This window comes from Anabas testudineus, chromosome 5 (assembly GCF_900324465.2).
Source record: "Anabas testudineus chromosome 5, fAnaTes1.2, whole genome shotgun sequence".
Lineage (NCBI taxonomy): Eukaryota > Metazoa > Chordata > Actinopteri > Anabantiformes > Anabantidae > Anabas > Anabas testudineus.
The window spans coordinates 10,933,203-10,961,160 of record NC_046614.1 but is presented as its reverse complement, the minus strand read 5'-3'; the positions used below and the strand labels follow the sequence as shown (position 1 = coordinate 10,961,160).

The window sequence follows — 27,958 nt, the reverse complement described above, 5'->3', positions numbered from 1 at the left end:
ACACGACAGTGACATTTTCCACCGAGTCCCGCCTCGGAGGCGTGGAAGAGTCTCCTCTCCACAAGTAACGCTACTCCACTGGAGAGAGGGGGATACACAGAGAGCATCATCGATGGCCCTGCTGCGGGGTGAGTAACGCTGAGCATCGACATTTTCAGCTAAGTACCCTTCAGTTCAGTCATACAGCTGTTCGGGGGGGTAGAGCCAGGAAGGATCAGGACATCATCTGAACAGTAGCCGAGAGACGGGCTGCATCATGACCGCAATGGAGGAGCAGACAGGGGGCTGGCTGGATGACTGAATGACATTAGCCGCCTTTATAGGAATAACCCTGCTTCTGGCTATCATAGCGAGTGAGTTTGCTCCTTGGTGTTGCTTTCGCAGAAAGGCTAGAAGAGTTTGTGCTGTCTGAATTAGCCGCTAATTAAAACACCGACATTATCATGAGTTGTGATTGATTTCGACCACACGGTTGACAACGTAGCGTCGGTCTGTGATCTCCTCCTGGTTACTGCTACCACAAATCAAGTCCGGCTTGATCGGTCACCTAACTATATTCTGGCCTTTCATCATTTTATAAGTTAGGTTAGATTAAATCATCTGAAGCAAGAAGCGTGTGTGGAGGTATTAAGAGCAGCTGCATATGTCTGTGAGACGATAGCTAGCCTGAACTGGCCAGAACCAACACACGGTCCCCTCTGATGAAAAAGGGTGGCTGTTGTCTCAGTTCATGTCACAATCGTGTACATTTGTCTTAAATGACTCATCTTACTGTGTGAAGAGGTTAAAGGAAAGCTGCTAAAGTTGTTTTTCTCCACAGCAGTCATCTTGTTAGCATCGTTTGACCAGAGGGGGCGCACACCGCGTATTCAACTAGTTAGCTTACTTAACTAGCAAACACACAAGTTACGCGCTCCGCAGCACGCTTGAATGTTTTATTGACCCGGTATTCACGTGAACAACAAACCGCGTTATAAGGACATTAAAATGGTGTCAGAAACATCCGGGTCGGTGAAAAGTAGCTGGCTGGTTGGTGGCAGGAGAGGTCGGAGTCTTTAGAGAGAGCTCAGAGCTCAGAGCTCAGTGTGGGACTTCCTCTGAGGCTGGGGCCCCGAGCCGCTGTTGCTATGCGACCACCGCAGGGCAGTACCATACACATCTAGTAACATCTTAGTTCAACATCTTAGTACAACATCTTAGTACAACATCTTAGTACAACTACCAGTACAACATCTTAGTTCAACATCTTAGTACAACTACCAGTACAACATCTTAGTTCAACATCTTAGTACAACATCTTAGTACAACATCTTAGTACAACTACCAGTACAACATCTTAGTTCAACATCTTAGTACAACTACCAGTACAACATCTTAGTTCAACATCTTAGTACAACTACCAGTACAACATCTTAGTACAACATCTTAGTACAACATCTTAGTACAACTACCAGTACAAACATCTTAGTACACACATCTTGTAAACTCTCAGTACAACACCAGTACAACATCTTAGTACAACATCTAGTACAACACTTCGTACAACATCTTAGTACAACTACAGTACAACATCTTCGTACACATCTTAGTACAACATCTTAGTACAACTACCAGTACAACATCTTAGTACAACTACCAGTACAACATCTTAGTTCAAACATCTTAGTACAACTACCAGTACAACATCTTAGTTCAACATCTTAGTACAACTACCAGTACAACATCTTAGTTCAACATCTTAGTACAACATCTTAGTACAACTACCAGTACAACATCTTAGTACAACATCTTAGTACAACATCTTAGTACAACATCTTAGTACAACTACCAGTACAACATCTTAGTACAACATCTTAGTACAACATCTTAGTACAACTACCAGTACAACATCTTAGTACAACATCTTAGTACAACATCTTAGTACAACATCTTAGTACAACATCTTAGTACAACATCTTAGTACAACATCTTAGTACAACATCTTAGTACAACATCTTAGTACAACTACCAGTACAACATCTTAGTACAACATCTTAGTACAACATCTTAGTACAACTACCAGTACAACATCTTAGTACAACATCTTAGTACAACATCTTAGTACAACATCTTAGTACAACATCTTAGTACAACATCTTAGTACAACATCTTAGTACAACATCTTAGTACAACATCTTAGTACAACATCTTAGTACAACATCTTAGTTCAACATCTTAGTACAGCTCCCAGTACAACATCTTAGTACAACATCTTAGTACAACATCTTAGTACAACATCTTAGTACAACATCTTAGTACAACATCTTAGTACAACATCTTAGTACAGCTCCCAGTACAACATCTTAGTACAACATCTTAGTACAACATCTTAGTACAACATCTTAGTACAACTACCAGTACAACATCTTAGTACAACATCTTAGTACAACATCTTAGTACAACATCTTAGTACAACTACCAGTACAACATCTTAGTACAACATCTTAGTACAACATCTTAGTACAACATCTTAGTACAGCTCCCAGTACAACATCTTAGTTCAACATCTTAGTACAGCTCCCAGTACAACATCTTAGTTCAACATCTTAGTACAACATCTTAGTACAACATCTTAGTACAACATCTTAGTTCAACATCTTAGTACAGCTCCCAGTACAACATCTTAGTACAACATCTTAGTACAACATCTTAGTACAACATCTTAGTTCAACATCTTAGTACAGCTCCCAGTACAACATCTTAGTACAACATCTTAGTACAACATCTTAGTACAGCTCCCAGTACAACATCTTAGTTCAACATCTTAGTACAGCTCCCAGTACAACATCTTAGTACAACATCTTAGTACAACATCTTAGTACAACATCTTAGTACAACATCTTAGTACAACATCTTAGTACAACATCTTAGTACAACATCTTAGTACAACATCTTAGTACAACATCTTAGTACAACTACCAGTACAACATCTTAGTACAACATCTTAGTACAACATCTTAGTACAACATCTTAGTACAACATCTTAGTACAACATCTTAGTTCAACATCTTAGTACAACATCTTAGTTCAACATCTTAGTACAGCTCCCAGTACAACATCTTAGTACAACATCTTAGTACAACATCTTAGTTCAACATCTTAGTACAGCTCCCAGTACAACATCTTAGTACAACATCTTAGTACAACATCTTAGTACAACATCTTAGTTCAACATCTTAGTACAGCTCCCAGTACAACATCTTAGTACAACATCTTAGTACAACATCTTAGTTCAACATCTTAGTACAGCTCCCAGTACAACATCTTAGTTCAACATCTTAGTACAACATCTTAGTACAACATCTTAGTTCAACATCTTAGTACAACATCTTAGTACAACATCTTAGTACAACATCTTAGTACAACATCTTAGTACAACATCTTAGTTCAACATCTTAGTACAACATCTTAGTACAACATCTTAGTACAACTACCAGTACAACATCTTAGTACAACATCTTAGTACAACATCTTAGTACAACATCTTAGTACAACATCTTAGTACAACATCTTAGTACAACATCTTAGTACAACATCTTAGTTCAACATCTTAGTACAACATCTTAGTACAACATCTTAGTACAGCTCCCAGTACAACATCTTAGTACAACATCTTAGTACAACATCTTAGTTCAACATCTTAGTACAGCTCCCAGTACAACATCTTAGTTCAACCATCTTAGTACTCAACAATCATTAGTACAACTACAACATCTTAGTTCAACATCTTAGTACAACATCTTAGTAAGCTCCCAGTACAACATCTAGTTCAACATCTTAGTACAGCTCCAGTACAACATCTTAGTTCAACAGCTTAGTACAACATATTAGTACAACAATCTTAGTACAACAGCTTAGTTCAACAGCTTAGACAGCTCCCAGTACAACATCTTAGTTCAACATCTTTAGTTACAACATCTTAGTACAACATCTTAGTTCAACATCTTAGTAAGCTCCCAGGACAACATCTTAGTACAACATCTTAGTAAACATCGTAGTTCAACATCTTAGTACAACATCTTAGTACAACATCTTAGTTTCAACATCTTAGTACAACAATCTTAGGACAACATCTGTAAACGCCCAGTACAGGACTCTTATACAACAGCTTAGTTCAACATCTTAGTACGCTTCCCAGTACAACATCTTAGTACAACATCTTAGTACAACATCTTAGTTCAACATCTTAGTACAACATCTTAGTACAACATCTTAGTACAACATCTTAGTACAACATCTTAGTTCAACATCTTAGTACAACATCTTAGTACAACATCTTAGTACAACATCTTAGTTCAACATCTTAGTACAACATCTTAGTACAACATCTTAGTTCAACATCTTAGTACAACATCTTAGTACAACATCTTAGTACAACATCTTAGTTCAACATCTTAGTACAGCTCCCAGTACAACATCTTAGTACAACATCTTAGTACAACATCTTTGTACAACATCTTAGTTCAACATCTTAGTACAGCTCCCAGTACAACATCTTAGTACAACATCTTAGTACAACATCTTAGTTCAACATCTTAGTACAACATCTTAGTACAACATCTTAGTTCAACATCTTAGTACAACATCTTAGTACAACATCTTAGTACAGCTCCCAGTACAACATCTTAGTACAACATCTTAGTTCAACATCTTAGTACAGCTCCCAGTACAACATCTTAGTACAACATCTTAGTACAACATCTTAGTACAACATCTTAGTACAACATCTTAGTTCAACATCTTAGTACAACATCTTAGTACAACATCTTAGTACAACATCTAGTTCAACATCTTAGTACAACATCTTAGTACAACATCTTAGTTCAACATCTTAGTACAACATCTTAGTACAACATCTTAGTACAGCTCCCAGTACAACATCTTAGTACAACATCTTAGTTCAACATCTTAGTACAGCTCCCAGTACAACATCTTAGTACAACATCTTAGTACAACATCTTAGTTCAACATCTTAGTACAACATCTTAGTACAACATCTTAGTACAACATCTTAGTTCAACATCTTAGTAATCTAAACATCTTAGTACAACATCTTAGTACAACATCTTAGTTCAACATCTTAGTACAACATCTTAGTACAACATCTTAGTTCAACATCTTAGTACAACATCTTAGTACAACATCTTAGTTACAATAAGCTCCCAGTCTTAGTCAACACTTAGTAACATTAACAGCTTCTCTAGTACAACATCTTAGTCTCTAGTACAACAGTCTCTTAGTATACAACATCTAGTCAGTTACAACATCTTAGTTCAACATCTTAGTACACATCTTAGTTCATCTTAGTACAACATTTCGTTCAACATCTTAGTCCCAGTCAACATTTGTAACATTTAGCACATCTTAGTACAACATTTAGTTCAACTCTTAGTCTTAAAATCTTAGTTCAACATTTAGTACAACATCTTAGTACAACATCTAGTTCAACATCTTAGTACACTCTTAGTACAACATCTTAGTACAGCTCCCAGTACAACATCTTGTACAACATCTTAGTTCAAATCTTAGTACAGCTCCCAGTACAACTCTTAGTACAACTCTTAGTACAACATCTTAGTTCACATCTTAGTAAACTCTTAGTACAACTCTAGACAACATCTTAGTTCAACATCTTAGTACAACATCTTAGTACAACATCTTAGTACAACATCTTAGTACAACATCTTAGTTCAACATCTTAGTTCAACATCTTAGTACAACATCTTAGTTCAACATCTTAGTACAACATCTTAGTTCAACATCTTAGTACAACATCTTAGTTCAACATCTTAGTTCAACATCTTAGTTCAACATCTTAGTTCAACATCTTAGTACCACAGACCAGTCAGATTTCAGGGCTACAGGACAGAACGTGTCCCTGTCTCCTCAGTTCCATCGTGCACAGTGAGCAGAGATGAGGAAACACAGTTCACCTGGACCAGAGACCTGGAGAAGCTCAGATGTACTGAACAGTAATCAGGAAGTGCAGGTGTGGACGTCATCAGTTATTTACACTTTCTATCAAAAGGTCTGAAGATGTCTGAACCTCTGTGAGAAAAAAAACAAGAAAAAAAAAACATAGTTGCTGCAAACATGCAATTTTATCCAACTTTTATTGTGATCTAAGAAGACAATTTTAAATAAATAATGAGGATGAGATTGATGAGTGATACCTGTATTCGTCTTTAAGTAGTCCTACTTTACGACACCGTTCGTCGCGGATGTATACCACTCTTGTACGAGAACAGCGCACCTGGCGGAGGCCGAGCGCACGAACTCACCTGTGAACTACAAATCAAACACTTCAGGTTTTACGAGACAGACCGGAAGCTCGTCGAGTCACTCAGTCACACACAAACCGCGCGTCGTGCTGCTGTAAAGCACACAGGCAGGACAACTGACGTTATAACCGAGCGACACGGTGCCCCCGCACACCCCGCACACCCCGCACCCCCCTCGCCTCGGGGTTGGATTCATCTCCAGCTGCTGGCCCCCAGGAGCGGTGAGCAAAGTACTGCAAGGTTTGAAGCTGCTCTGCTGCCTAAAAGCTCCTGTCCTTCTGTAAGCCAGGATGAAAGTCCCCCTTTGTGAAATATTGATTTATTCTTTATTGTTCATAATGTTGAAATTGCTTTCTGTAGCTCACTGGTGAGTTAAGCTTACCTGGTGTTTTAAAACTGCGGATATCATATAGTTTTTCACATTGCACTTAATTGTTTTTGTTGATCTTGAGCATCCTTAATTTGGTGAACCGGGTTTTAAACACGTATTCTACTGTAAACTCGAAAGAGAACATATGTAAAAAAAATAATAATAATAATTATATTTGATTAATATAGTAAATGTTCAGACTCACTGAATTGGGGTGAGCATTATATTGCATTGCACTGGAAGTTGCTGCATATCTGATCGGAGATGCTGTATTTAGATATGTATCAGCCTCATACCAGAGATGCCCAACCCTAGTTCCCATGGTAGTACAGTCAGTAAAGTAAACATCTCCCAGTACATCATCCCTGTGCCCAGTACCACAGACCAGTTAGATTCCAGGACTGGAGGACAGAAACTGTCCCTGAGCACTGAACTGGGACACAGTTAGTTGTGAGTTCCACCTTCATCTCTCCTGTTATCACAAGGCATGGTGTAAAAATGTTAGACCACTCAGAAATACTTAGTTATCGAAAACATCCTGTTTTATCCAACTTTTTTGTGATCTGAGAAAAAAAAAAACAACACAAGTTAGGATTGCATTGCTATGTACACAAGATTTACATTCTGTGGATTCGGTGTTAGGAAATACTCAAAACTGTACTTATGCCATTCCAGGGTAGTAGCAGTTGATTTTATGCTTAGGACTGGCTTGGTGTATCATATCATAGTATATTTAAGTGCCTGTATCCCCAATATATTTATAGTACAGTGTTCAGGTGACAGTTCAACCATTCAGTTGATGTTCATTCAGCTTTATTCTCATTTTTGTTAGAAATCATTCAGGGAGAAATCTGATTTAAAAAAGCCTTTTTGCAATCTTTAAGACTCAGATAATTATGTCTGATTATTTATTACATAAAAAAAGGCTCCCAATAACTCACAAATTGCAGAAATATTGGCATACCATCCACGTCCACAGTCCAATAACTGTGTTGCATATATAACAAGATACCTGCATAACCCTCTGTGAGTCTCCTGCCAACTGTCAGTGCTGAAAATTGCAAATTAGTACCAGAAAATGTGTACTTAAGGAAAACGTTTCAGTAGGGCAGGCTCAGAGATCGCACATCATATGACGTGATGGACAGCGTGCTTGAAAATGCGGAGGTGGTGCAGTCTTTCCCTCGGATGGCTGGTTGGAATCTGAATTTAATTGGCAGTTTTCACTCTGTATCATTTGCTGAACCCACCTTAATCTGTTGCAGTCGATCACAGTCAGTGAACACATACTGTTTATATAGTTCCAGTTAAACTTGGTTGTAATAGGTTATCTGGAGAATTCAGTTCAGTGATCATGTGGTTCAAAGTTGCTGAGATAAGTACTGTTATTAGTACTGGTATTGGTATTATTTATAGTAGTACAGTTTAAATATTTATACTGACATTAATATCTTTTCATAACAAGGAGCCGACATCTGCAGAGCAGTGATAACACTGACAGCTGATGCTGTTTTCTTAACAGCTCTAATTTAGAACAACATAGCCTTTATTTTATGTGTGATTAAAGAATAATCATGTCAGATATCAGAGCCATTGTTGATGTAAACTCCCAGTACAACAAGGCCGAGTGGATAGAGTACTGGTACCATTGCTGCCCTCCATGCAGGAGACAAGGTTTTGAATGCTGGCTGTGGCCTACCTCCAGTAGGGGTCCTTAGGCAAGACTCTTACCCTTTCTTTTTACAATGTGAACTTGTCTTGTAAGTTGCTTTGGATAAAAAGTGTCTGCCAAATAACTGAAGGTACATATTTATATAGATTTATAGTCAAACACTCAAACTCTGCAGAAAGATTCTGCTGCAGAGCTGAAAATGCACTTTAACACTGGAAAATGTCCAGACACACACAGCGTTGCGTCAGGCTGGTCCAAGAGGCTTTGTTTCACCTACTGCAGTTTGGTAATGACTGAGATTTCTTTTTAAATGAGCAGCTGTAAGCCACACAAAGTGTTTGGTATCCTGAAAGCACCCTGAATGCAGAGAGACATTTAGAGAGAACAGTAGTGTTTTCTTCCTCTTCACTACCTTCTTCCAATCAGCGACAGAGGCTGTCAGACAGCTTTTCACATTCCCTTCATGTCAGAACAGAGAGAGATCTCTTTCTGCTGCCAAAGACCGGTCCCTCCTGTGCTGTTCCCACTCTTGTGTTTCAGTCATTGCAAATAATGAAATCAGTTTACCAGATATCTTTGCTCCGGTGAAATTTACTATTACAGGTGAGGCCTAACATCATAAGCAGGAAATTCTTCTGGATAAGCAATAGTGTGTCTTTGCAAATGTGAGAATTACTGACACTGTAAATCTGAGAAAAACTAGCAACAAAATCTGCTGCTTGTATCTTCAAAATCTGAGTTGAATTTGAGCAGATGGCCAAACATTTTAATTCAGATTTGAATTGTAAACAAGATACATACAGGGCAGGACATTATAGATTAACAAAATAAACTATTTGATGATAAAACTGTTTACAAATCTTAAACATATCTTTGACATATCTATAGTGCAATGTTTTGTTATTTGAAATCTAACAAATATCTATAGTAAGCCAAAATAAACAATAATATCAGCCAGACCGATATAGAAAGCTGGCTCCACTGCTATTTTCTGACAGAAAGAGTTGTTTGCCTTTTTTTATTCCTCCACAACATAAATACAGTGTAATGCCCCCACATTTTCAGTCAGAAAAGTTTGAAGATAGGTGTAACACAACACAAGATACTGGCCATCAAAGCCAGCAGACCCAGAGCGTAGTAGGCAGAAGGCTTGACCTAGTCGAAGTGTGTGTGTGTGTGTGTGTGTGTGTGTGTGTGTGTGTGTGTGTGTTTATGAGGTGGGGGTGGGTGGTTGGTTTTGTAAAACAGTCACGCTTATTGATCCCTTCACTGACAGATTCAGTTCACAGTATAGAAAATGCAGAAATTGAAAATATTTGGGCCTTAATGAAAACCACAGTTCTGCACTGACATGAGCAATGTATGGGTTTCTGTGTTCGCAGGGGAGCTGACACAGTGGTTTATACTACAGACCCGTGACAGTGATTGACCCTTTCAACCCTTCTCCATTAGGTGCTGTATAACCACTAGTTCATATTACTCTGAAAGTAAAAAAATAAATGTTCTGTGATGATGTATCTGTAAAACATGGCTTTTTTTTTTCTGTAGGGTGCTACGTGAACACAACCATGCCACCTCCAGCCGACATCGTGAAGGTGGCTATAGAATGGCCTGGTGCTAACGCTCAGCTCATAGAGATGGACCAGGTCTCTATTTGCATAAAACATGACACTGGAAACATTTCCAGTTTTCCTGTTGTGACTCAACTCCTGTTAGTCATTAGTGGCTAAACCTTTGGAGAGTAATTTGATTATTAAAGGGGGAAATTATTCACAGCTTTAATTTGTTTTTAACGTGAAAGGCGTGAGTAATGCAGGGATGTGTTTTAGCTTTGCAGAATACAGGAGAAATACCTGCAGTGGTTGTCATGACAAATCAAACTCACCATGAGTAATAGATCATAGAAAGAAAAAAAGCTTTTAAAAGTATATGCTGTTGCCACAAGCTGTTAATGCTGACATTTTAACAAACGTGGCACTGTGAGCAGTGATGATTTATGTTGTGATGTAGTGTTGTAATTTTCAATGTTTGCAATGTTTTTTTTGTTTTGTTTTTTTGCAGAAAAGACCTTTATCCTCAATAATACGAGAAGTGTGTGATGGGTAAGCATTACTCCTACACGTTTTCAGATTTTCTTCTTTTCAATTACCAAATGATTAAACATTGGCACTTGCAATGTACAGTGGTTTGGTTTTTGGTCTTTTTCTATATTTTGCTTTAATGCCCCTCTCGCAATAATCGCATGTTATTATTTGTTAGTTGTGCTGTTAGTTGTTTAATAGCTATCTAAGGACAGTATAGCTGGATTCAGGATATTGGAGTGGGATGTTTTAATCTTCATTGAAGTTACATGAAAATAAATGTAAATAATTAACAAATAATACACATTTAAAGTTTCAAATGGGGAAAAAATTCCCACCACCAAACAGTTTGACCTATTCTTTTGACAGCAGTATTTCTTACAATTACTTCTCAGGCATAATAAAAGAGGCAAAGATAGTGAATACTAAAAAGAAAACATCAATTAACTCTAATATTAATATACATTTACACATTTATTATAAACCAAAGTCGCAGCCCTTTAACCTACCATGAGTAGGTTCATTTATATTTAAGGAGCACGTGTTGCTTTGCCTGACTTCAGCAGCTGAACTGGTTGCCACTGCAGACTACACAAAAGTCTCTATTGAAATACACTCATTTTAAATGACGCACATTTGAAGGAGAACAGGTACTATGAACTGAGACATTCTTTCTTTCTTTACCACATGGAAACCTTGGCTGTTGGTCCACCCTGCTCTCCACTGAACAATCATTTATGCAAATAAGTGTGCTGTGAGTTGCACACATTGCTTAAGCACTGCTCTATAGCCCCTCTACTGCCTCGCCTGTTTAGATCAGCAGTTAAGGGCTTTTCCTCAAAGCAAGATACAGTCATGTATTCGTACAATGAGTAAATGGTATATTAGTTTACATTTACAAATTCTAAATGTTGCTACTAAACAGACAGCTATTAAAATGAATGGTCATGTATATTTTTTAGATTTAGAGATACTTGAATCATTGTTAAAAGTGTTTTTTCTTTAAACACTGGAAATAGTTCCTTCCATCCACCCATTGCTCTGTGCTGGACGTCAGCAACCATTTGATTAGATGATTCGCCTGCAGCACACAGGTGAACTTCAGGGGAGAGTTATTTTTAGAAATTTTAACAAGATCTACCTTCAACAACCTATTTATATTTATTTATGACAAATACTAACCTGCGGAAATAGTGTCTGTGCTACTTCCTGACCTAGTTAAAAAAAAAAAAAAAAAAAAAAAAGTCCAGTGAGAAAAAGTGTTCCACTTCTCTTTTGATAACCTGAGAGTTTTGTGGCGTAATCATTCAAAACATCTCTCATAGCTAATCTTACTGTTATGTTATGAATGTTATCATCTAATAAAATCTGTGACGAGGATGCAGGACTAAGAAAAACAGAGAATGCCAGCTTTTAGTCTTGTGATACTCAGTCCCCCCAGTTGGTGCAGCTCTGTAGGATCATCTGAACGGTATTCAGATGATTCACACAATGACATAAGTTCTGACTGTTGATATCTAAAATAACTATTCCTACAGATTTTTTTTTTTTACTTTTATCTGCCATCATGTTTTCTTATTTTTAAACCTGTGAGTTTACTCTTTGTTGTTTTCTTTGTGTGTTATATTTGCTCTTTTTTTTATATATTTCAGTTATGAATATTGCAAATTCACCCATCCACCCATCCACCTCTTGGCTGTGCTGTATCTGCCCACTACCTCCCTTTTCCATTTGAAACAGAACATTTTTTGCACTTCACTGTTAACACCCACTGAATTATTCTCCTCCACCATCTCTCAGTTTGCCACTCGTTTAAATACAACTGCTGGAGGGAGCCACCTTTTGTCCATGCATACTAGAGCATGCTACATTATGATAATCCTCCATTATGTTCCACAGATTTTTACAGTAGTAACAATCTATTTTACTTTTTCTATATGCCCATATTTTCAGCTGGTCTTTGTCAGGCTCAGAACAGTTCGCTTTGCGTTATGCTGACGGCCCTCAACTTTATATCACTGAGCAGGTGAGCTTCATCATTTTCTTCTTAAATTTGTGTTGACAACATAAATAATTGTTGAGGTTGTGTCAACATTCCTTCTTCATTATCTTTCAGAGCCGAGGTGAAATCAAAAACGGGACCATCCTTCGATTAGCCATTTCACCTGTGAGTCACCTTTGTTCATATTCCTGTTCAGTTGTGTCTTTCATTAGGAAGTTCTGAGATGTCCGTAAAACAACATACGGTCAACTCTTTGTACACTGAGTGACAAGCTTTTGCTTTTTAGGAACTGCAAAAGGTTTAGACACGTGAATATTATCAGACTTTACTTTTGTGCAGGTCTGTGTCAGATCTTTGTGCCTCTAGAAATGTGATTTCACCTTGCAAGTGTCCTGTTGGTGCACACTGATGTGGACTTCATAACCAAAGTGGAAGGCTATTTGTTTTAAAAAGGATGACACAAGCTGATATGACTTGTTATGGCTGATAGCAGCGGTGTCTATCACACTTTATAGTAATGTATGATAATATATTCTTCCTAATCCAGCCCTTCTTCCAAGTTCACTGTGGGTGCACCTCACGCCTCCAACACCAAAAAAACTAAAAGTGCAACGAAAGCAGTGTGTGCGCTTGGCTGTGCTTTAAAGGCTACTTTTTTTTTTATAACCTTATTTTCTGCCTCTGAGTCCACAATCAGTCAGTCAGGGCCGGACGTTTTCAGGTTGTCCATCCGTCCACAAAGCCACCCAATTCTTGTCAATGCAATATCTAAGGAACACTTGGAAGGAATTCCTTTAAATTTGGCACAACTGTCAACTTGGACTCACTGAAGAACTGATTAGATTTTGCTGGTAAAATGTCAAAAGTCAAGGTCAAACTGACTTTAGGTTCATCCAGTTCTTTCAACCCATTTCTCATGAACTCAATATATGAAAACTCAAATTTGCCACATTTTATTGGTCAAGGTCAAGTTTACTGTGATGACCCATTCTTGTCTATGTTATATCTCTGAATTGCCTGGAAGGAATTTGATCTCTGGCACAGACATCTGCTTAGAAAATGAGTCTTTACAGACATGCATTGCAATGTGGTAGTTTTAGTTATTATTGTCATTCCCACCATCATTTAGTACATCACTGAGAACTGTGAATATGGTAGCATCACAAAAAAGAAAAAATAGGAGTCAAGTTTGCCAAACATACCGTTGCAGAACCTAGAACTGCAGCAACCCCAGATCATAACACTGTTTTTTGGATAGGCAGTGTAGTAGACAGTACATCAGTGTTCACAAACATAGAAGAAAAAGAAGAATGTAAATATATCAATAAATCCATTATAAGCACTGTTGACTTAAGGCACAACCTTAAAATCATTATTCACTCACTGAAATAATGTCAAATTATCAACAGGCTCGTGCTGCTCGTCAGCTCCTGGAGAGGATCCAGTCTCATGTTATCGATGCTCGCCTTGAGGCCCTAAAGGAGCTTGCCAAGCTCTCTGCAGACCCAACCTTTGCTGCAGAGTTCATCAATATGGAAGGCATTGGGACACTGGCTCGTCTTGTAGAGAGTGGTACCCAGTGAGTACAACTTGACTTGACAATGATGATACTTTGCATGTTGATCACAGTGCTTTGTATTTTCTTTGTGGAAGGTCCAAGTCTCAGAAATCTTCCATTTATGTTGGCAACAGTGAAATCTCTGCTGTTCAGCCTAAGTTTAAACATGCAGTTTGAACTTCTTTAACATGTACTATAACAGGCTGGTACTGACTTCTTTTCACTTTCTTAAGCTTTGGTGAAATGCTGGCCTTCACGCTCACTGCCTTCCTGGAGCTAATGGATCATGGTATTGTGTCCTGGGACCTTATCTCACTCTCCTTCATCAAACAGGTACCTCTTCCAACAAAAGAACAATTCATCTGACACATTTTTAGTTTTATAGAAACCCCACTGGACAAATCTGCACAGTTTAAAATTTCAAGGCCTGTCTTTTTGTTCTCACACACTTTTATTTAATTACTTGACCTTCCTTTCTTCCTACATGCCGGAAATTAGTGGGTGTTGTTGCCTAGCAACTCCATGTATTATTTGTAGATGCTTTAGTGTGTACAAGGCAAGTTTTCATCTGAAAACTTTAGACTGGCCTTGACAGTCACTCAGGGAAAACGCTAGTTTTCTTATACAAATACAATTTCGAGTTTACTTTGATACTTATAAACCCTGTTGAAGGAATTCAGAAATTCACATTAAAGATTCTGATTTATCTAATTGCTGCTTCTTCTGTCTTCATTCAGATTGCAAGCTATGTGAACCAGCCAATGGTGGATGTGTCCATCCTACAGCGCTCTCTGGCCATCCTGGAGAGCATGGTGCTCAACAGCCACAGCCTCTACCATCGAGTGGCCCAGGAGATCACCGTGGGACAGCTCATCGGGCACCTGCAAGTGTGAGCACACACACATGCACAGGGGCTTTCTGCACTCTGTTATGGGGGCCAGAGGAGTGAATGTAGCACTGTGGGGTAGTGAAGTTGGCCACAATGTTTGGCTCGTAGCACTACTTAAGGAGTGAGTTCAGGATGCTTAGATGACCCTAATCTAATGTGGACGCTGGTGTTAGTCTGTGTTTTTCTTGTTGTAAACAAATCAAATGAAAGAACCAAAATCAGTAATGCATGAAGGCATCTACAGACTGTGAGACCAGTGATCTTATAAATTTACTCCAAGCCATGGATATTGTAGTTTTTAGCAGGTGTTGCTCAAACAGGAGTAAATAGTGGTTAGCAATTTAGCTAATCTAAGCAGTGTTTAGTGCAGCAGGATTGTGTAACCGTGTAGCTCAATGAAATGTTACGGACAATGGTGGAGTTCTGCAGCACAGAGAAATAAGCTACTGTATATGAGGCTTTATCCACTCAAGCAGTACTTTGTTAGTAGGATCCCTTCACTTAGATCTTTTTATGTAAATAAAGACATTACCAGTGTCCTTTAATAATTCCTAGATACTCTTAGTTTTACTGAGTGTATAGTTGACACATTTAGGAATAACAGTTACTCAGACTTGTTGGTGTTCTAAGTATCCTGGGCCCACTTCTGGTAATGGTAGTGATCCAATTGCAGTAAGATTAACTGTAATGAGCATTTGGTATAGTTGTTGTTAGGCTGTAGTTTTAACTCTGTGTGGAGATTTATGGAGCATGATGCTTCTAACTGGTTGTTATGATGCTGGATAATTTTCCAGGTCAAACCAGGAGATCCAGACCTATGCCATCGCCCTCATTAATGCTCTTTTCCTGAAGGCACCGGAAGACAGACGGCAGGTCAGTAAGAAGCACTCACTGCCCAGAGCACTATATTAGAGAAAAGTCTGAATACACATAATAGATACAGTAGACTTAGCTGGAATACTAATAATGTTCCATCCTAAAAATCACCCATCCATAATAGACAGACATTCATAGTCATATGCTTTTATAAATTGGAGAGTTACTTCATCCTGGCTGCCAGTGTTTGCAGCAGTAGGTTAGTCAAGGCTAATCTCATGAATAGACGTCTGTCTGCCAGCTGTCATGTTGTGAATTCTGTCTGACAGCCATCTCTGTAATGACACACTCACCCAAAATAGTACTCACCTTGCTTTGAAGTTTGTACATTTGTTATGCTACAGATTCAGAATACCTAAGTGAAGCAGATGAAGCACACAGCTTTAACTGAAGGATCACTGTTTCTGTCACAGAGCGTTTGGAGTGGATCCAAGCAGAATGCAGTAATTATTGATGTATTTTTATATTCAATGGAAAACACTCTTTTCATTTAAATTCAAGGATTAGAATCAGGGCTAATCTAATAGTTTATCAGAAAACGTAGACTGTGCTTATTATGGACAGAGTGAAGTGCTTGTTAAAAAAAAATCCAATGAGATGATAATGAATCCTGGCTTTGTTATCGAGATCCAGCCAAATATATTAAGCAACTGTGACATTAAATTCAGTTTGATTCAACTTAGTTTGACAGAAACAATCCAAACAGATGTATTCTGAATTTGAAATATCTTTGCAGTAGAGACAAATGTGCAAATAGTAAAGAAGGAAGTGCATCTCTGAATGTCTGTCCAGTATGTTACTAATCAGTGTCAGAATCTCTTTGTACTCTGCTCTCTCTGCAGTATCTTTTATCACAGCTCACATAGTGCACAAGCACACTACAGTGTTTCATCCTGTTTCGTACACTGTCTTATCCCCTTGTGTGTGATTTATATCTAAAATAGGTTTCTCCATGTTGTGCATAAAAGTTGAATTTCCCTGTTATTGCTAATTTGAAATACTAATGTATTTCACATTTGAACAGCAATTACCACCTGGGCCTATTAGAAAACCATAGATCTATTCTGTACCAGATGGAGAAAATGATATTTTCAGAATGTAATTGGAGGTTAATAGAGAGGATGAAAACATTATACTTTAGAAGCTCAGTAATTTACAACTATCTAAACAGATCAGATTTTTAGGTCTTAATTTTGCATCATGTTTTTCTCTAACAAGGTGCAACATTGCTTTCACACCTACAGGCTTTAGTGCATTTAATTCAAACTTTGTTTTCCCTCTTGGTACAGTTTATTTTGTAATTGCACTCTGGTGCAAAACAAAACCATCGCACTGAGACCCCCCAAAAGAAGGGGTCTTCATACGAATGATCCGAAGCGAACTTTTGTGCAATCCTCCTAGCGAGAAATTATACCGGACCAAAACAGGAGCAAAAGCTATAACTCATTTGACTTTATTTTGTTTGTATGTGTGATAAATCACTGTTAAACATGAAGTTTCAAAGAGGTGCAGTGCCTCTCAGACATCTGATTGGGTGACTGTGTTAGCGATGTAAAGCAATAAACAGTGACCTGGGGGACGACCAACCTGCGTTAACATACATCGTGTAATTGCCCACAACACAGGATCTTCTTCCTGTATTTACTTTGTTCCCACAGCAAATACATATGAGTTTGAAGTGACACATTTTAGTACGCATGGATTTTTCTGAGAAAAGGAACTGAACCAAGAGGAAAATGCTTCAATTTTACAAACTCATTAAGTGATTCAGACCAGAGCAAACATACTAAGGTGTCCTTAAAATAATACAGTAAATAGCAGTAAATTTGTGTGCTAATATTAGTTTATTAGTAGCTTTAAGTGTTTGTATGCTTACTGTTTTATCAAAAGCTTTATTTACTTCTGCGGCCCACTTTGGTGTTTCTTTTTCTAATGAATTAATTCTAACAACTGTATGAAATCTTAAAGTGGTACTAGTAATAGTAATCCTGGCAAATGTCACAAAGCTTTGCCATATAGTGGATCAGAAAATAATGTATTGATTCATTTTGTCATTATGTTAAAAGTTGTGTAATAAATGTATTAACAAGACAAAAATCTAAAAATTTGTCCACTGCGTCAGATTATGGTGTGAGATGGGAAGGTGGAGCATTTGCCATAATTATATTGAATTTTCTTAACTTCATGATGCACACCAATCAGCTACAACATTAACCACCACCTGCTTAATATGGTGTGAATATCTCCTCATTCCACCAATAAAGCTCTGACCTATTGAGGCATGGACTCGTGCAAGACCTCTAAAGGGTCTCCTAGTATCTGGCACTAAGATGTCAGCTACTCATGGTTTAGGTCCTGTCAAGTGAGGAACCTTGATGGATTGGATTGGCTGTTTTCTCCCAGCACATTGCACAGATGCTCGATCTGTTTGAGAGCTGGCAACTTTGTTGACTTTGTTACAGATCTTAAAATTTGGCCCTTTTTCACACTTCCAACACATCAACGTCATGAACTGTTCACTTGGTGCCTAATATATCCCACTCCTGTCAGGTCAAAGCGATGCCCCTATAGTGTGATAATCAAAGTTGATTTAAACCATAAGTGGTGTTAATGTTGTGACTGATGTGTCTACATTATATTATTATTGAAGGACTTTTGTCCTTCAACATGCACACTCAGCTTCTGTTGTTGACCACTGGGGGGCGAACTGAGTCTGTTCTGGTGAAATAAAAAAAAACAAACAGAGGGCCGTAGAGTACAACATGTGTGTGGGTGGCACTGTTAAATCAATTACTGACAATATTAAACATCAGTTTATAGCTTTTTGAGTACATAAGAGTGGAGTTATTCTTTAAAATGTGTGTTCTTATGCAGTTTTTGTTGTTGCCTTCAAAGACATGACTTGTTGAAGCAATAATTAAAATCAGGCAACAGTATAACTGTTTGATAAACCAATAAATATGTGGGCGTCAGATATGTAAGGCATGTGAGGCCTTTTAAAAAGCTGTATGTCATGGGCATTCTTATTTGACATGATACTGTTTCGTGCTGTTATTGCACCCCATAATGTGACGGTGATGTTTCCCGGTATCTCATGGTCCATGTGTGTGCACTCTTTGTTTGCATTATTGTTACACCCACATCCCTCCCCCCCTCCTTTCGACCCGTAGGAGGAGTATACTAACCCGCTGGAGCAGCACCTCACTGTGAGTACACATCCCTCAGCATCTCATACCATTCTTTCCGCCCCACAGCCTTTCTCCTCTTTCACTCTCTAGCTCTTTTTGTGTCATGTAAAGCTGTTGCATAATCCATGCAAATTAAGACAGAACCATACCTTGCTGCAGCAGCAGACAGACGCAGTTTATAAATGGACATGTTTTACAGAGAGTGTGAAGGGCAAATGATTCAAAACTGTTATGACAATGCAGCTTCAGACTGTCTCAGTGGTTGATGCAAATAACCATTTTCTGTTGGTAAAACTTTTCTTTATAGTAAAGCATATTTGTCATCTGACCTATACGTTGGATTATTGTATCTCTTACACGCAGGAAATGGCAAGCTCTTTGGCCCAGAAACACCTACGATCCATCATCCTCAATGTGAGTATCAACTTTGAATGTTAATTGATTGTTAAACTGTCAGACAGCTGTGAAACACAGGGTGTGAGCAGTCCCCCGAGATGGTGTTTGAAACTGTTAAACACTATACAATTGTTAAAACACTAAACTATACAATTTAAAATATTACTGTTCAGCTCTCCTTGAGACAATTGCCTTTTCAATTTTGTGTTCACTGGGAGTTGAAAGTTTCATCCCTGAGACAACCAGTTCAGCAAGTGAAGGCAGACTTACTTGGAGAGTTGTTAGACAGAACCACCAAATGTGATATGGCATGAAGTCCATGAAGTGGAACAAAATCTGCTCTGAAAATTATTCCTTTTGGCACTGACTCCTCTGGAAGTGCCTGACTGAACTGGCTGCAAATGTCAGTGAGGAAGATGCTGCACTCCTGTCTCCTGGAGCAAAGAAACATCCTGGAGCTGATCCAGCATTATGTGCTCTGATGCAACCAAACCAGTGAGTCTGGGAGCTGCTCAACAAAATCTCGCTTCCTTTTTGATGCTCAAACTGCCCATTTTATCTCTGTTATGACTTCCTATAGAGGTGACATAACCAACCTATGTCTGTCTGTCTGTCTTAAATTGTCGGGTGATTGTCCAAACATGAATGACAGCTGATTAGTTTGTGTGATTTAATGTGCAGTTGTTGTTGAAGGACAGCCTGTGTAGAGGTTCTGATCTCAGCTTACGTTTCTCTTTTTTTCAGCATGTTATAAGAGGAAATCGACCAATCAAAGCAGAAATGGCACATCAGCTGTATGTGCTGCAGGTATTGACCTTTAACCTTTTGGAAGAGCGAATGATGACCAAAATGGATCCCAATGATCAGGTAAAGCTTTTAAATTGTTATGTTTAAATTGACAGCAGGGTTAATTGAATAGTAATAAAAAATGTAATAGACACAGCCTTCTATCAGTTGTACTCCTACAGAAAGTGTACCAGAAAAATAAAATGGTCTTGTTTGTTTTGTGATTGTTAACCTCCAAGGTCAAACTGCACTTGCACATAATTTCAAGTCTGTTTTTTCTGAGATATAACTTTTTTTTCAATTAAAACGAAAATAATAAATCCATTGATATTGTTTTATATAGCTGCTATAGTTTTAAAATGTTAGTATTTTGCTGAGATGCTGATAACATGTTATCTTGCTTGACTCAGGCCCAAAGAGATATCATTTTTGAGCTGCGTAGGATTGCCTTCGATGGAGAAAATGACCCCACAGGTACAGAGAAGAGGAAGGCCATGTACACAAAGGACTACAAGATGTTAGGTTTCACGGTGAGTTTTTTAGTCTGGATTTCAGTGTTTTGTTATTGGAGATAATATTTGTAAAACTAGCTGTATGAATATATTAAAATAAAAATAGTTAAATGTTTTCAAACTGATTTATTGTCGCACCTTTACTTTATCTCTGTTTAAAATACAGAACCATGTGAATCCGGCTATGGATTTCACCCAGACACCTCCAGGGATGTTGGCTCTAGACAACATGCTGTATCTTGCCAAGGTTCACCAGGACACGTACATCAGGGTTAGTCTGGGCCTCAGGCATGGTTTTACTTAGATCACAGAGGCAGAGAAGTCAGTCACACCTAACATGTCTGCTCACTCGTGACAGATTGTCCTAGAAAACAGCAGCCGAGAGGACAAGCATGAATGTCCCTTTGGCCGATGTGCCATTGAACTCACTCGGATGTTGTGTGAGATACTTCAGGTTGGAGAACTGCGTAAGTAGATTAATTTAGCATTTTAGTACAGGTGTAACTGTAATTGATTACCTAAGCTTTGTCAATCAATTTTCCTCTATTTTCTTTGTTTTCTGTCATTTTCTTATTTTTCTATAGCTAACGAGGGCTGCAACGACTACCACCCCATGTTCTTCACCCATGACCGAGCATGGGAGGAGTTCTTCTGTGTCTGCATCCAGCTGCTTAATAAAACCTGGAAAGAGATGAGGGCCACAGCCGAAGACTTCAACAAGGTCTGAGATTAAAGCACTTTCAAAGTTATTTTTATACACAGTACATATTTGTTTACTTCACGGGTTCCTGGAAAGTCATCATACACTGCCAGTCAAAAATGTTCGGTAATAGAAAATGAACTTTTTTTTTTTTTTTTTAGCTGCAATGAACTGTTTCTGTAGGTTGTTTCCAGTGGTTGATCCACATTATCAGTACTCATTGTTGATCAGGATGAGATTTGTTCAGTATAAATGTAGTGTAATGGCAGGCTTCACATTTCCACACATTTATAATTACTGTAGCTGCTCCTGCCTCTTCTTCTCTGTGTGACAGAGCGGCCCACTAAAGCAGACAGCGGAAAGGTTTTTTTTTTTATGTGTTTATTGAATAATGTATGATAATTATATTTTTTGCCTTTGTGTCTCAATTGAAAGTACTTCCAGATGAACATGTTTTAAATCAACCCTTACTTATCGAGACAGAAATTAACAAGAATCATTGCTGCAAAATGTTTGTCTAAGTTAGTTAGAGTTAATTTCTAAATTGCAAAATATTGATTCTGTGAATTAAAACTTACGCAGCTTATACATCCATCACCTCTCAAAATGTAGCCTGATATATATTTTTGTTCCCATCTTCCTCCCTCGTCCTGTGTATATATATATATGTGTGTGTGTGGGTTAACCCTGACCAGGTGATGCAGGTGGTCCGTGAGCAGATCACCAGGGCTCTGGCCATGAAACCAGCGTCTTTAGACCAGTTGAAGAATAAACTCCGAGGCCTCAGCTACTCAGAGATTCTACGTTTGCGGCAGTCAGAAAGAATGAGCCAGGATGACTTCCAGTCTCCACCTATCATGTATGTCTGTATCTGCACTATCTCTGTTTGTACTGTTGTGCTTGTTTTTATTTTATTTTATTTTAGCATTATGAATTTTTACCTCACTTAATCTGGGAATTTCAGCCTTTTTACTCTTCTCTTAGCAACAGACTATATTGCTGCTCAGATCTCTAATTCCCAACCAGCTCTGTACCTACAGTATTAAAGAGTGCAGTACACACATTTGCATGCATATGTGTTTGTCTCTATTGTTCATCCTGTATTTGTTCTGCAGTGAGCTGCGGGAAAGAATTCAGCCCGAGATCTTAGAGCTCATCAAGCAGCAGCGACTCAACCGGCTGTGTGAGGGAAGCTGCTTCCGTAAACTGGGGAACCGCCGGAGGCAAGGTAAATACACTATCAATATAATCAGTTTGCTTTTTACTCCTGAAGGAGCATCACTGCTGTTGATTATCAACTAAGTTTTGTGTTTCCTTCCTCTTATGTAGAGAAGTTTTGGTTCTGCAGACTCTCACTGAATCACAAAGTGCTGCACTATGGGGACCTTGAGGAATCACCTCAGGGTGAAGTGCCTTTTGAGCTACTCAGTGACAAGAGTAAGACACTCTGAAACCTTTATTTCTCCAAGTGTCTCATTGTCCCAGCGAATAATTCCTGTGGTGCAAACCGACCATGCCGTACATGCTGAGTCAGCGGCCTCCCTAAACTTTTGTAATTATTTGGTGTTTCTGCATTTCTTATAGTCCCCGTCTCAGATATCAAGTCTGTGGTGACAGGAAAGGACTGCCCTCATATGAAAGAGAAAAGTGCTCTGAAACAAAACAAGGTAGTATCTGATTTACATGTATTTTATTGTCATTCTAGTCACACACTGTAGCTGTTCCCTCATTCTTTGCTTTCACTCACAGTTGTTTGAACTGTTTAATTCTCTCAGGAGGTGCTGGAGTTAGCCTTCTCTGTCCTCTATGATCCTGATGAAACACTTAATTTTGTTGCACCCAACAAGTATGAGGTAAGCTGACTTGTAGTGACCCAAAGAATTATCATCTGAATAGCACCTGTTCTCTGCAGCTCCATGGGTCAGTTTTGATACCTTTTCACTGTTTTGCTTTTATGGTTCACAGCTTTACTTTTCTGGCTTAGTCTCACTGATGTCATTATCTCCATTCCCAGCACCAACAACAGGCATCTGCCTGCTGGACAAACACTGGATAACACTTTTGGCTGTTTGCTATGTTCCCAGCACCAATCAAATTGTTTAAAACTAACCGACTATTATTATTAATATTATTATTATTATTAATATTATTATTTGTAGTAGTAGTAGTAGTAAAGCATTGAACAGATAAAAGTTAAAGACGGTTTTATTTGTACAAATGTTTCTGTCCAAATATTAAACAACTTATGAGTATTATCTCTTACATAGAACAATATAACTACACTGAATGGCAATTTTCTCCATGTGATTTCTTTGGAGCAGTACTGCATCTGGACTGATGGACTGTGTGCGCTGCTGGGTAGGGAGATGGGCAGTGACCTCACGCGCAGTGACCTAGATACCCTCATCAGCATGGAGATGAAGCTCCGTCTCCTCGACCTTGAAAACATCACGATCCCAGATGCCCCACCTCCGGTGCCAAAGGAGCCTAGCTCATATAACTTCACCTACAACTACAGCTGAGATGTGTGTATGTGTGTGTGCGTGTTTGTGTGTTTGCAGTGCATGTGTGTGTTTGTAATGGATGAGCATATTCAATCTTTGGATGAAGATTTAGCTGCAGATGTGTGCACCAGAAATGGCTACATGGATTTTTTTTTTTACACTTCAGAACCCAAGAGACTTCTCTCCATCTGTGTTTGTGATGCTGTACGATCTATCAAAACAAGAGAAATGTGTTTATAGCTTCACAGAGAGGTCAGAGGTCAGGGTCCAGCTGGTAGTGATTCACTGATTGAATCTCATTTATCATTTCAGTCTCCAGGCAACGTCTTGATTTGTATTCCCCATCCTTTGCTAATTAAAGACATTAACCTAACTGTAAAGTAAAAAACAAGAAAAAATACTGCCTGATGTTTAATATGAATGGAAAGAAGTAAAAATTAGTCTTTTCTCGAGAATAATTTAGTTAAATGAAGGTTAACTAGTGGTTAATGATGGTCTATGTGGTAACAAAGAATGAACATCATTACAGTTGTAAATACTGTGTTCACTTGAATTCTGTCTGTTCCTACACGTGATGGACATACGAGAAAGTTTACACAGGAGAAAATCTGAATCTCTAGACTGTAACTTGTGTTTTTTCGGTAAGAGATAGTTGCTGTTAAAGGGGATTAAACATGATTGTTCGTGATTATTTTGGTTAAAGGGCAGCGGATCTATCTGAACATTAGATCAGTATTCAAGAGCTCAACAGCTGAAGCAGATAAGGTCATGATCAGGGATCATTTTTTCATATAATAATAATTTCAGTGTGTGTAAGCATCCTCTAACGTCTGTCATTCTGGGTCAGAATAGCATCAGGCTGCAAGTACTGATAATTTTCATCACTGACTAATCTGCAGATTAATGTCTAAGGTCTAAGTATTTTATCAATTACTTAATTAATCTTCTGACTCAAATGAACATAATTAGATGAACACTTGAGGATAAGAATGAACCTACAAAATGGTGAAAACTCAGTATTACATTTTCCGTAGCCCAATTTAACATTTAAATTGCTAACTTGTTAAACTAATAACCCACTTCCAAAGATTTTCAGTGTGTTTTCATTGAAAAATCAACTAAAGTAGTGATATTTGAGAAGTTGGAAATATAAACTAACACTAATTTACTGTCAGTGAGGCGCTCAGATAAAGGACTAATATAGAAACTATATTTATACGCTTCTGTCTACTCTGCATTCATGCTGCTTCACATTGTTTGACTCATGTCTCTCATCACTGAATATTGCATTGAATTGAAACAATTGGTTTTCACTGTGAAAAGAAGGCTGATCTTACTAATCATGTATGTGTGTGTCTGTAAAAACTTGAGAGTTTATGTTGTTTATGTTAAGAGATGTAAGGAATAATCTTGATGTATCTTGAGCCTGATGCTGATGGAAGCTCGGGTCAAAGCTCCGACATTCAACATGATGAATGTTTTCACTGATTCATAGCAGTGGTGGAAAGTAACAAAATAAATGTACGATTACTGTACTTAAGTAAACTTTCTAGGGATTTCTACCTTCCTTGAGTATTTAAATTTTCAGCTATTTCATATTTTTACTCCACTACATGTATTTGTTAACTATAGTTCCACTTTACACAATACAGTATATTCACAAGACTTTATTGATCCCCAGTATGAAGTTCATCAGAACAGCATATAATGTGTTAAAATAATATCACTGCATTGCCTTACCAGTCCTACACTCACTATTTATTTAGTGGAACATTAACATTTAGGAGACCAAGACCTTATGACCCATTATATCACACTATTGTGTATTTACAGTGAATATATAGGGGCATTCTGTGTGTTTATTTATTTACAAGGTATAACTTCTCCTATTAGGCATTTATAACTGGTGTATGGACAGTTAATGATAACACAGTATAACATGGTTGTAATCATATATAACAATATATTATAAAGCATTGATTAACTATATACATGCTCAGTATATTGTATACATTAACACTAAAAAATTAAAAATATTTTAAGCTGCATTTAAAACTACTGAAATTATATAATTAGATAATGTTACAAACATGTTAAACTGTGATATCAGTCATGTAACCACTACGTTATAGTGTGTTATAAACCACATTTGTTGTTTATAAACTTGTTATAAATGCAAAATTGGGTTTGTGAGACTATAATTGGAAATATTACAGTGGTAGATGGTGTGTTTCTTCATTACAGTGCTTTTTATTTCTCATTTTTTTCAAACCAAACCTACCTTTACATTCCAAGAGTGTTAAGATTTTCTCTCTATTTGAATGAATCGACAGTTTTGAGTCTGGCTTCAGACTTTTTATTATCACACTGTGCACAGCTAAGACAAAATGCAATGGCTACTTTACTGGTCTCTTGTAGTTAGCACCACATATTGAAGCAGGTCAAATAGAGAGTGGTGTGGCTGTGGGCTTTATGAACATTTAGCTCTTCTTGTGTTTCACAGCAGCATACAGCAGTTCGTGCTTTGTATACAGCGATACGATGACAATACTATTGGATGTAATTTTTATATTTTAAGTTCTAACCAATTGTTTACTTTATTCATGTCACTTCTAATCCAGTACTAAGAACCACTGTTATTTGTTAATGTAGAAAATGATTCTGTTTTTGATCTGAGCTGAGAAGAGAATCCGTATTGAATTAAGGGTTTTACTGTGCATCACTCCGTACAGTACAGCCAACATGTGCAGTAGTGTGGAAGGTTGTTTCATGCTGGAAAAATGTTTCAGCCACAGTATCAGCCACATTTTCATACCACAGCCACCTCATGTTGTTTAGGAATGACACCCACTCCAGCATCAATGCAATGATGATGTCACCATTAATGTAATAATAAAACTTGCAATTACTGTTTATGCTTATGTATCTTTAGTTTTTTTGTTTGTTCTTTCCAAATAATGTTTTTCTGTAGATTTTTCAACGGATGCTGGTGTGTTATCTGGTTAAAATGTTACTTTGCAGGTGTCACAATCGAAAAGCTAAAACATATTAGTAACTACAAAATACCATGGGTTGTTGCATTGGATGTACTAACAGTATGACTTCTGATTTCTTTTACATGACTTGCTAAACTATTTATTTACACTTGCTAGTTATAGTAAGAATGACATGTTGTTAGTAAAAAAATAACAACAGAAAATCTAAATGTGGTATACATATAGACCATTGTATGTATATACAGTATTGTGTTGCCTTATTGAAAAAGATATGTATTATGTTTTGTGTGAATAAATACAAAGTCTAACTACTGTCGCAAGTTTACTTTTAATGGCCAGTGTTTTGCTTTGACGTACCTTATCAAATTATCAAATATATTTTCTGGATACTACTGAATTGCTAGATGATATATTCTCATAACAATAGTATTTAAAGGTATCCGGTAAGAGAAACGTAAAAAAAATAAACTTATATTTAAAGTTAATTTAAAGACTCTTTATATTCCAATGTAAAATCTTAATTTCTCAAGTAACCAGCAACGTTAGCTGTCAAAGCAGATTTCTTTCAAATGTAGTGAAATTTACGTATAAAGTAATAAAAAATGTAATTATTCATTATGGTACTAACTGATGACCCACAAACTCATTCATATTTAAAATAAAATTCATATTTCCCATATGTTTATCATACTTTTATACCATATGTCCATTAAAGAGTTACTAGTTACAATAATTGTCCTTTCCTGTCCATGACCATGATGATATCCACTGTAGTGTAAGCAATTGGAGATTAAATCCTCGACCTTCCTATTTCTATTATGTGTTTCAAGTGTTTTTTTTCCTATTTTATTATAGATAATCATTTGAATTATAGTGAAACCTCGCGGCTGCCTTCAAAACGTGAACAAATCCTTTAACCTGTCTTTGCTCAGTGCCAGGTCTTTTCCAGCAGGGGACACACTGTGTCTTGTGTTAACTGAGATTGCTGAGCTATTATCATACTTACTTGTACCGTGGAGGAACAGCAACTGCATACAGATAAGGAAGGAGTTGTAACTGCAGATAAATCAAGAATATGTGATTTGCTAGTGTTAATTATATGACCACC

At 37.6% G+C, this 27,958-nt stretch overlaps 1 protein-coding gene across 9 annotated transcripts; it reads left to right on the top strand.

The window, feature by feature from the left end:
* The first annotated feature begins 61 nt into the window (after positions 1–61).
* Positions 62–27,162, top strand: elmo2 (engulfment and cell motility 2). Of its 9 annotated transcripts, none has more exons than XM_026348182.1 (23): positions 62–128; positions 9,745–9,814; positions 9,911–10,008; positions 10,424–10,464; positions 12,397–12,469; positions 12,560–12,610; positions 13,855–14,024; positions 14,237–14,336; positions 14,741–14,892; positions 15,687–15,765; positions 18,939–18,974; positions 19,320–19,370; positions 20,097–20,219; positions 20,549–20,668; positions 20,817–20,921; positions 21,009–21,117; positions 21,235–21,371; positions 22,046–22,209; positions 22,466–22,578; positions 22,680–22,787; positions 22,935–23,017; positions 23,126–23,203; positions 23,672–27,162. In XM_026348182.1, the coding sequence occupies exons 3-23, from the start codon at positions 9,931–9,933 to the stop codon at positions 23,870–23,872; spliced, it is 2,172 nt and encodes a 723-aa protein (XP_026203967.1). In that variant the 5' UTR covers positions 62–128; positions 9,745–9,814; positions 9,911–9,930; the 3' UTR covers positions 23,873–27,162. The 9 variants fall into 9 exon arrangements, with proteins under 9 accessions (XP_026203967.1, XP_026203970.1, XP_026203971.1 ...); XM_026348185.1 differs by lacking the exon at positions 62–128 and adding an exon at positions 190–353; XM_026348186.1 differs by lacking the exon at positions 62–128 and adding an exon at positions 6,369–6,541 and having other exon boundaries at positions 14,741–14,886.
* The last annotated feature ends 796 nt before the right edge of the window (positions 27,163–27,958 follow it).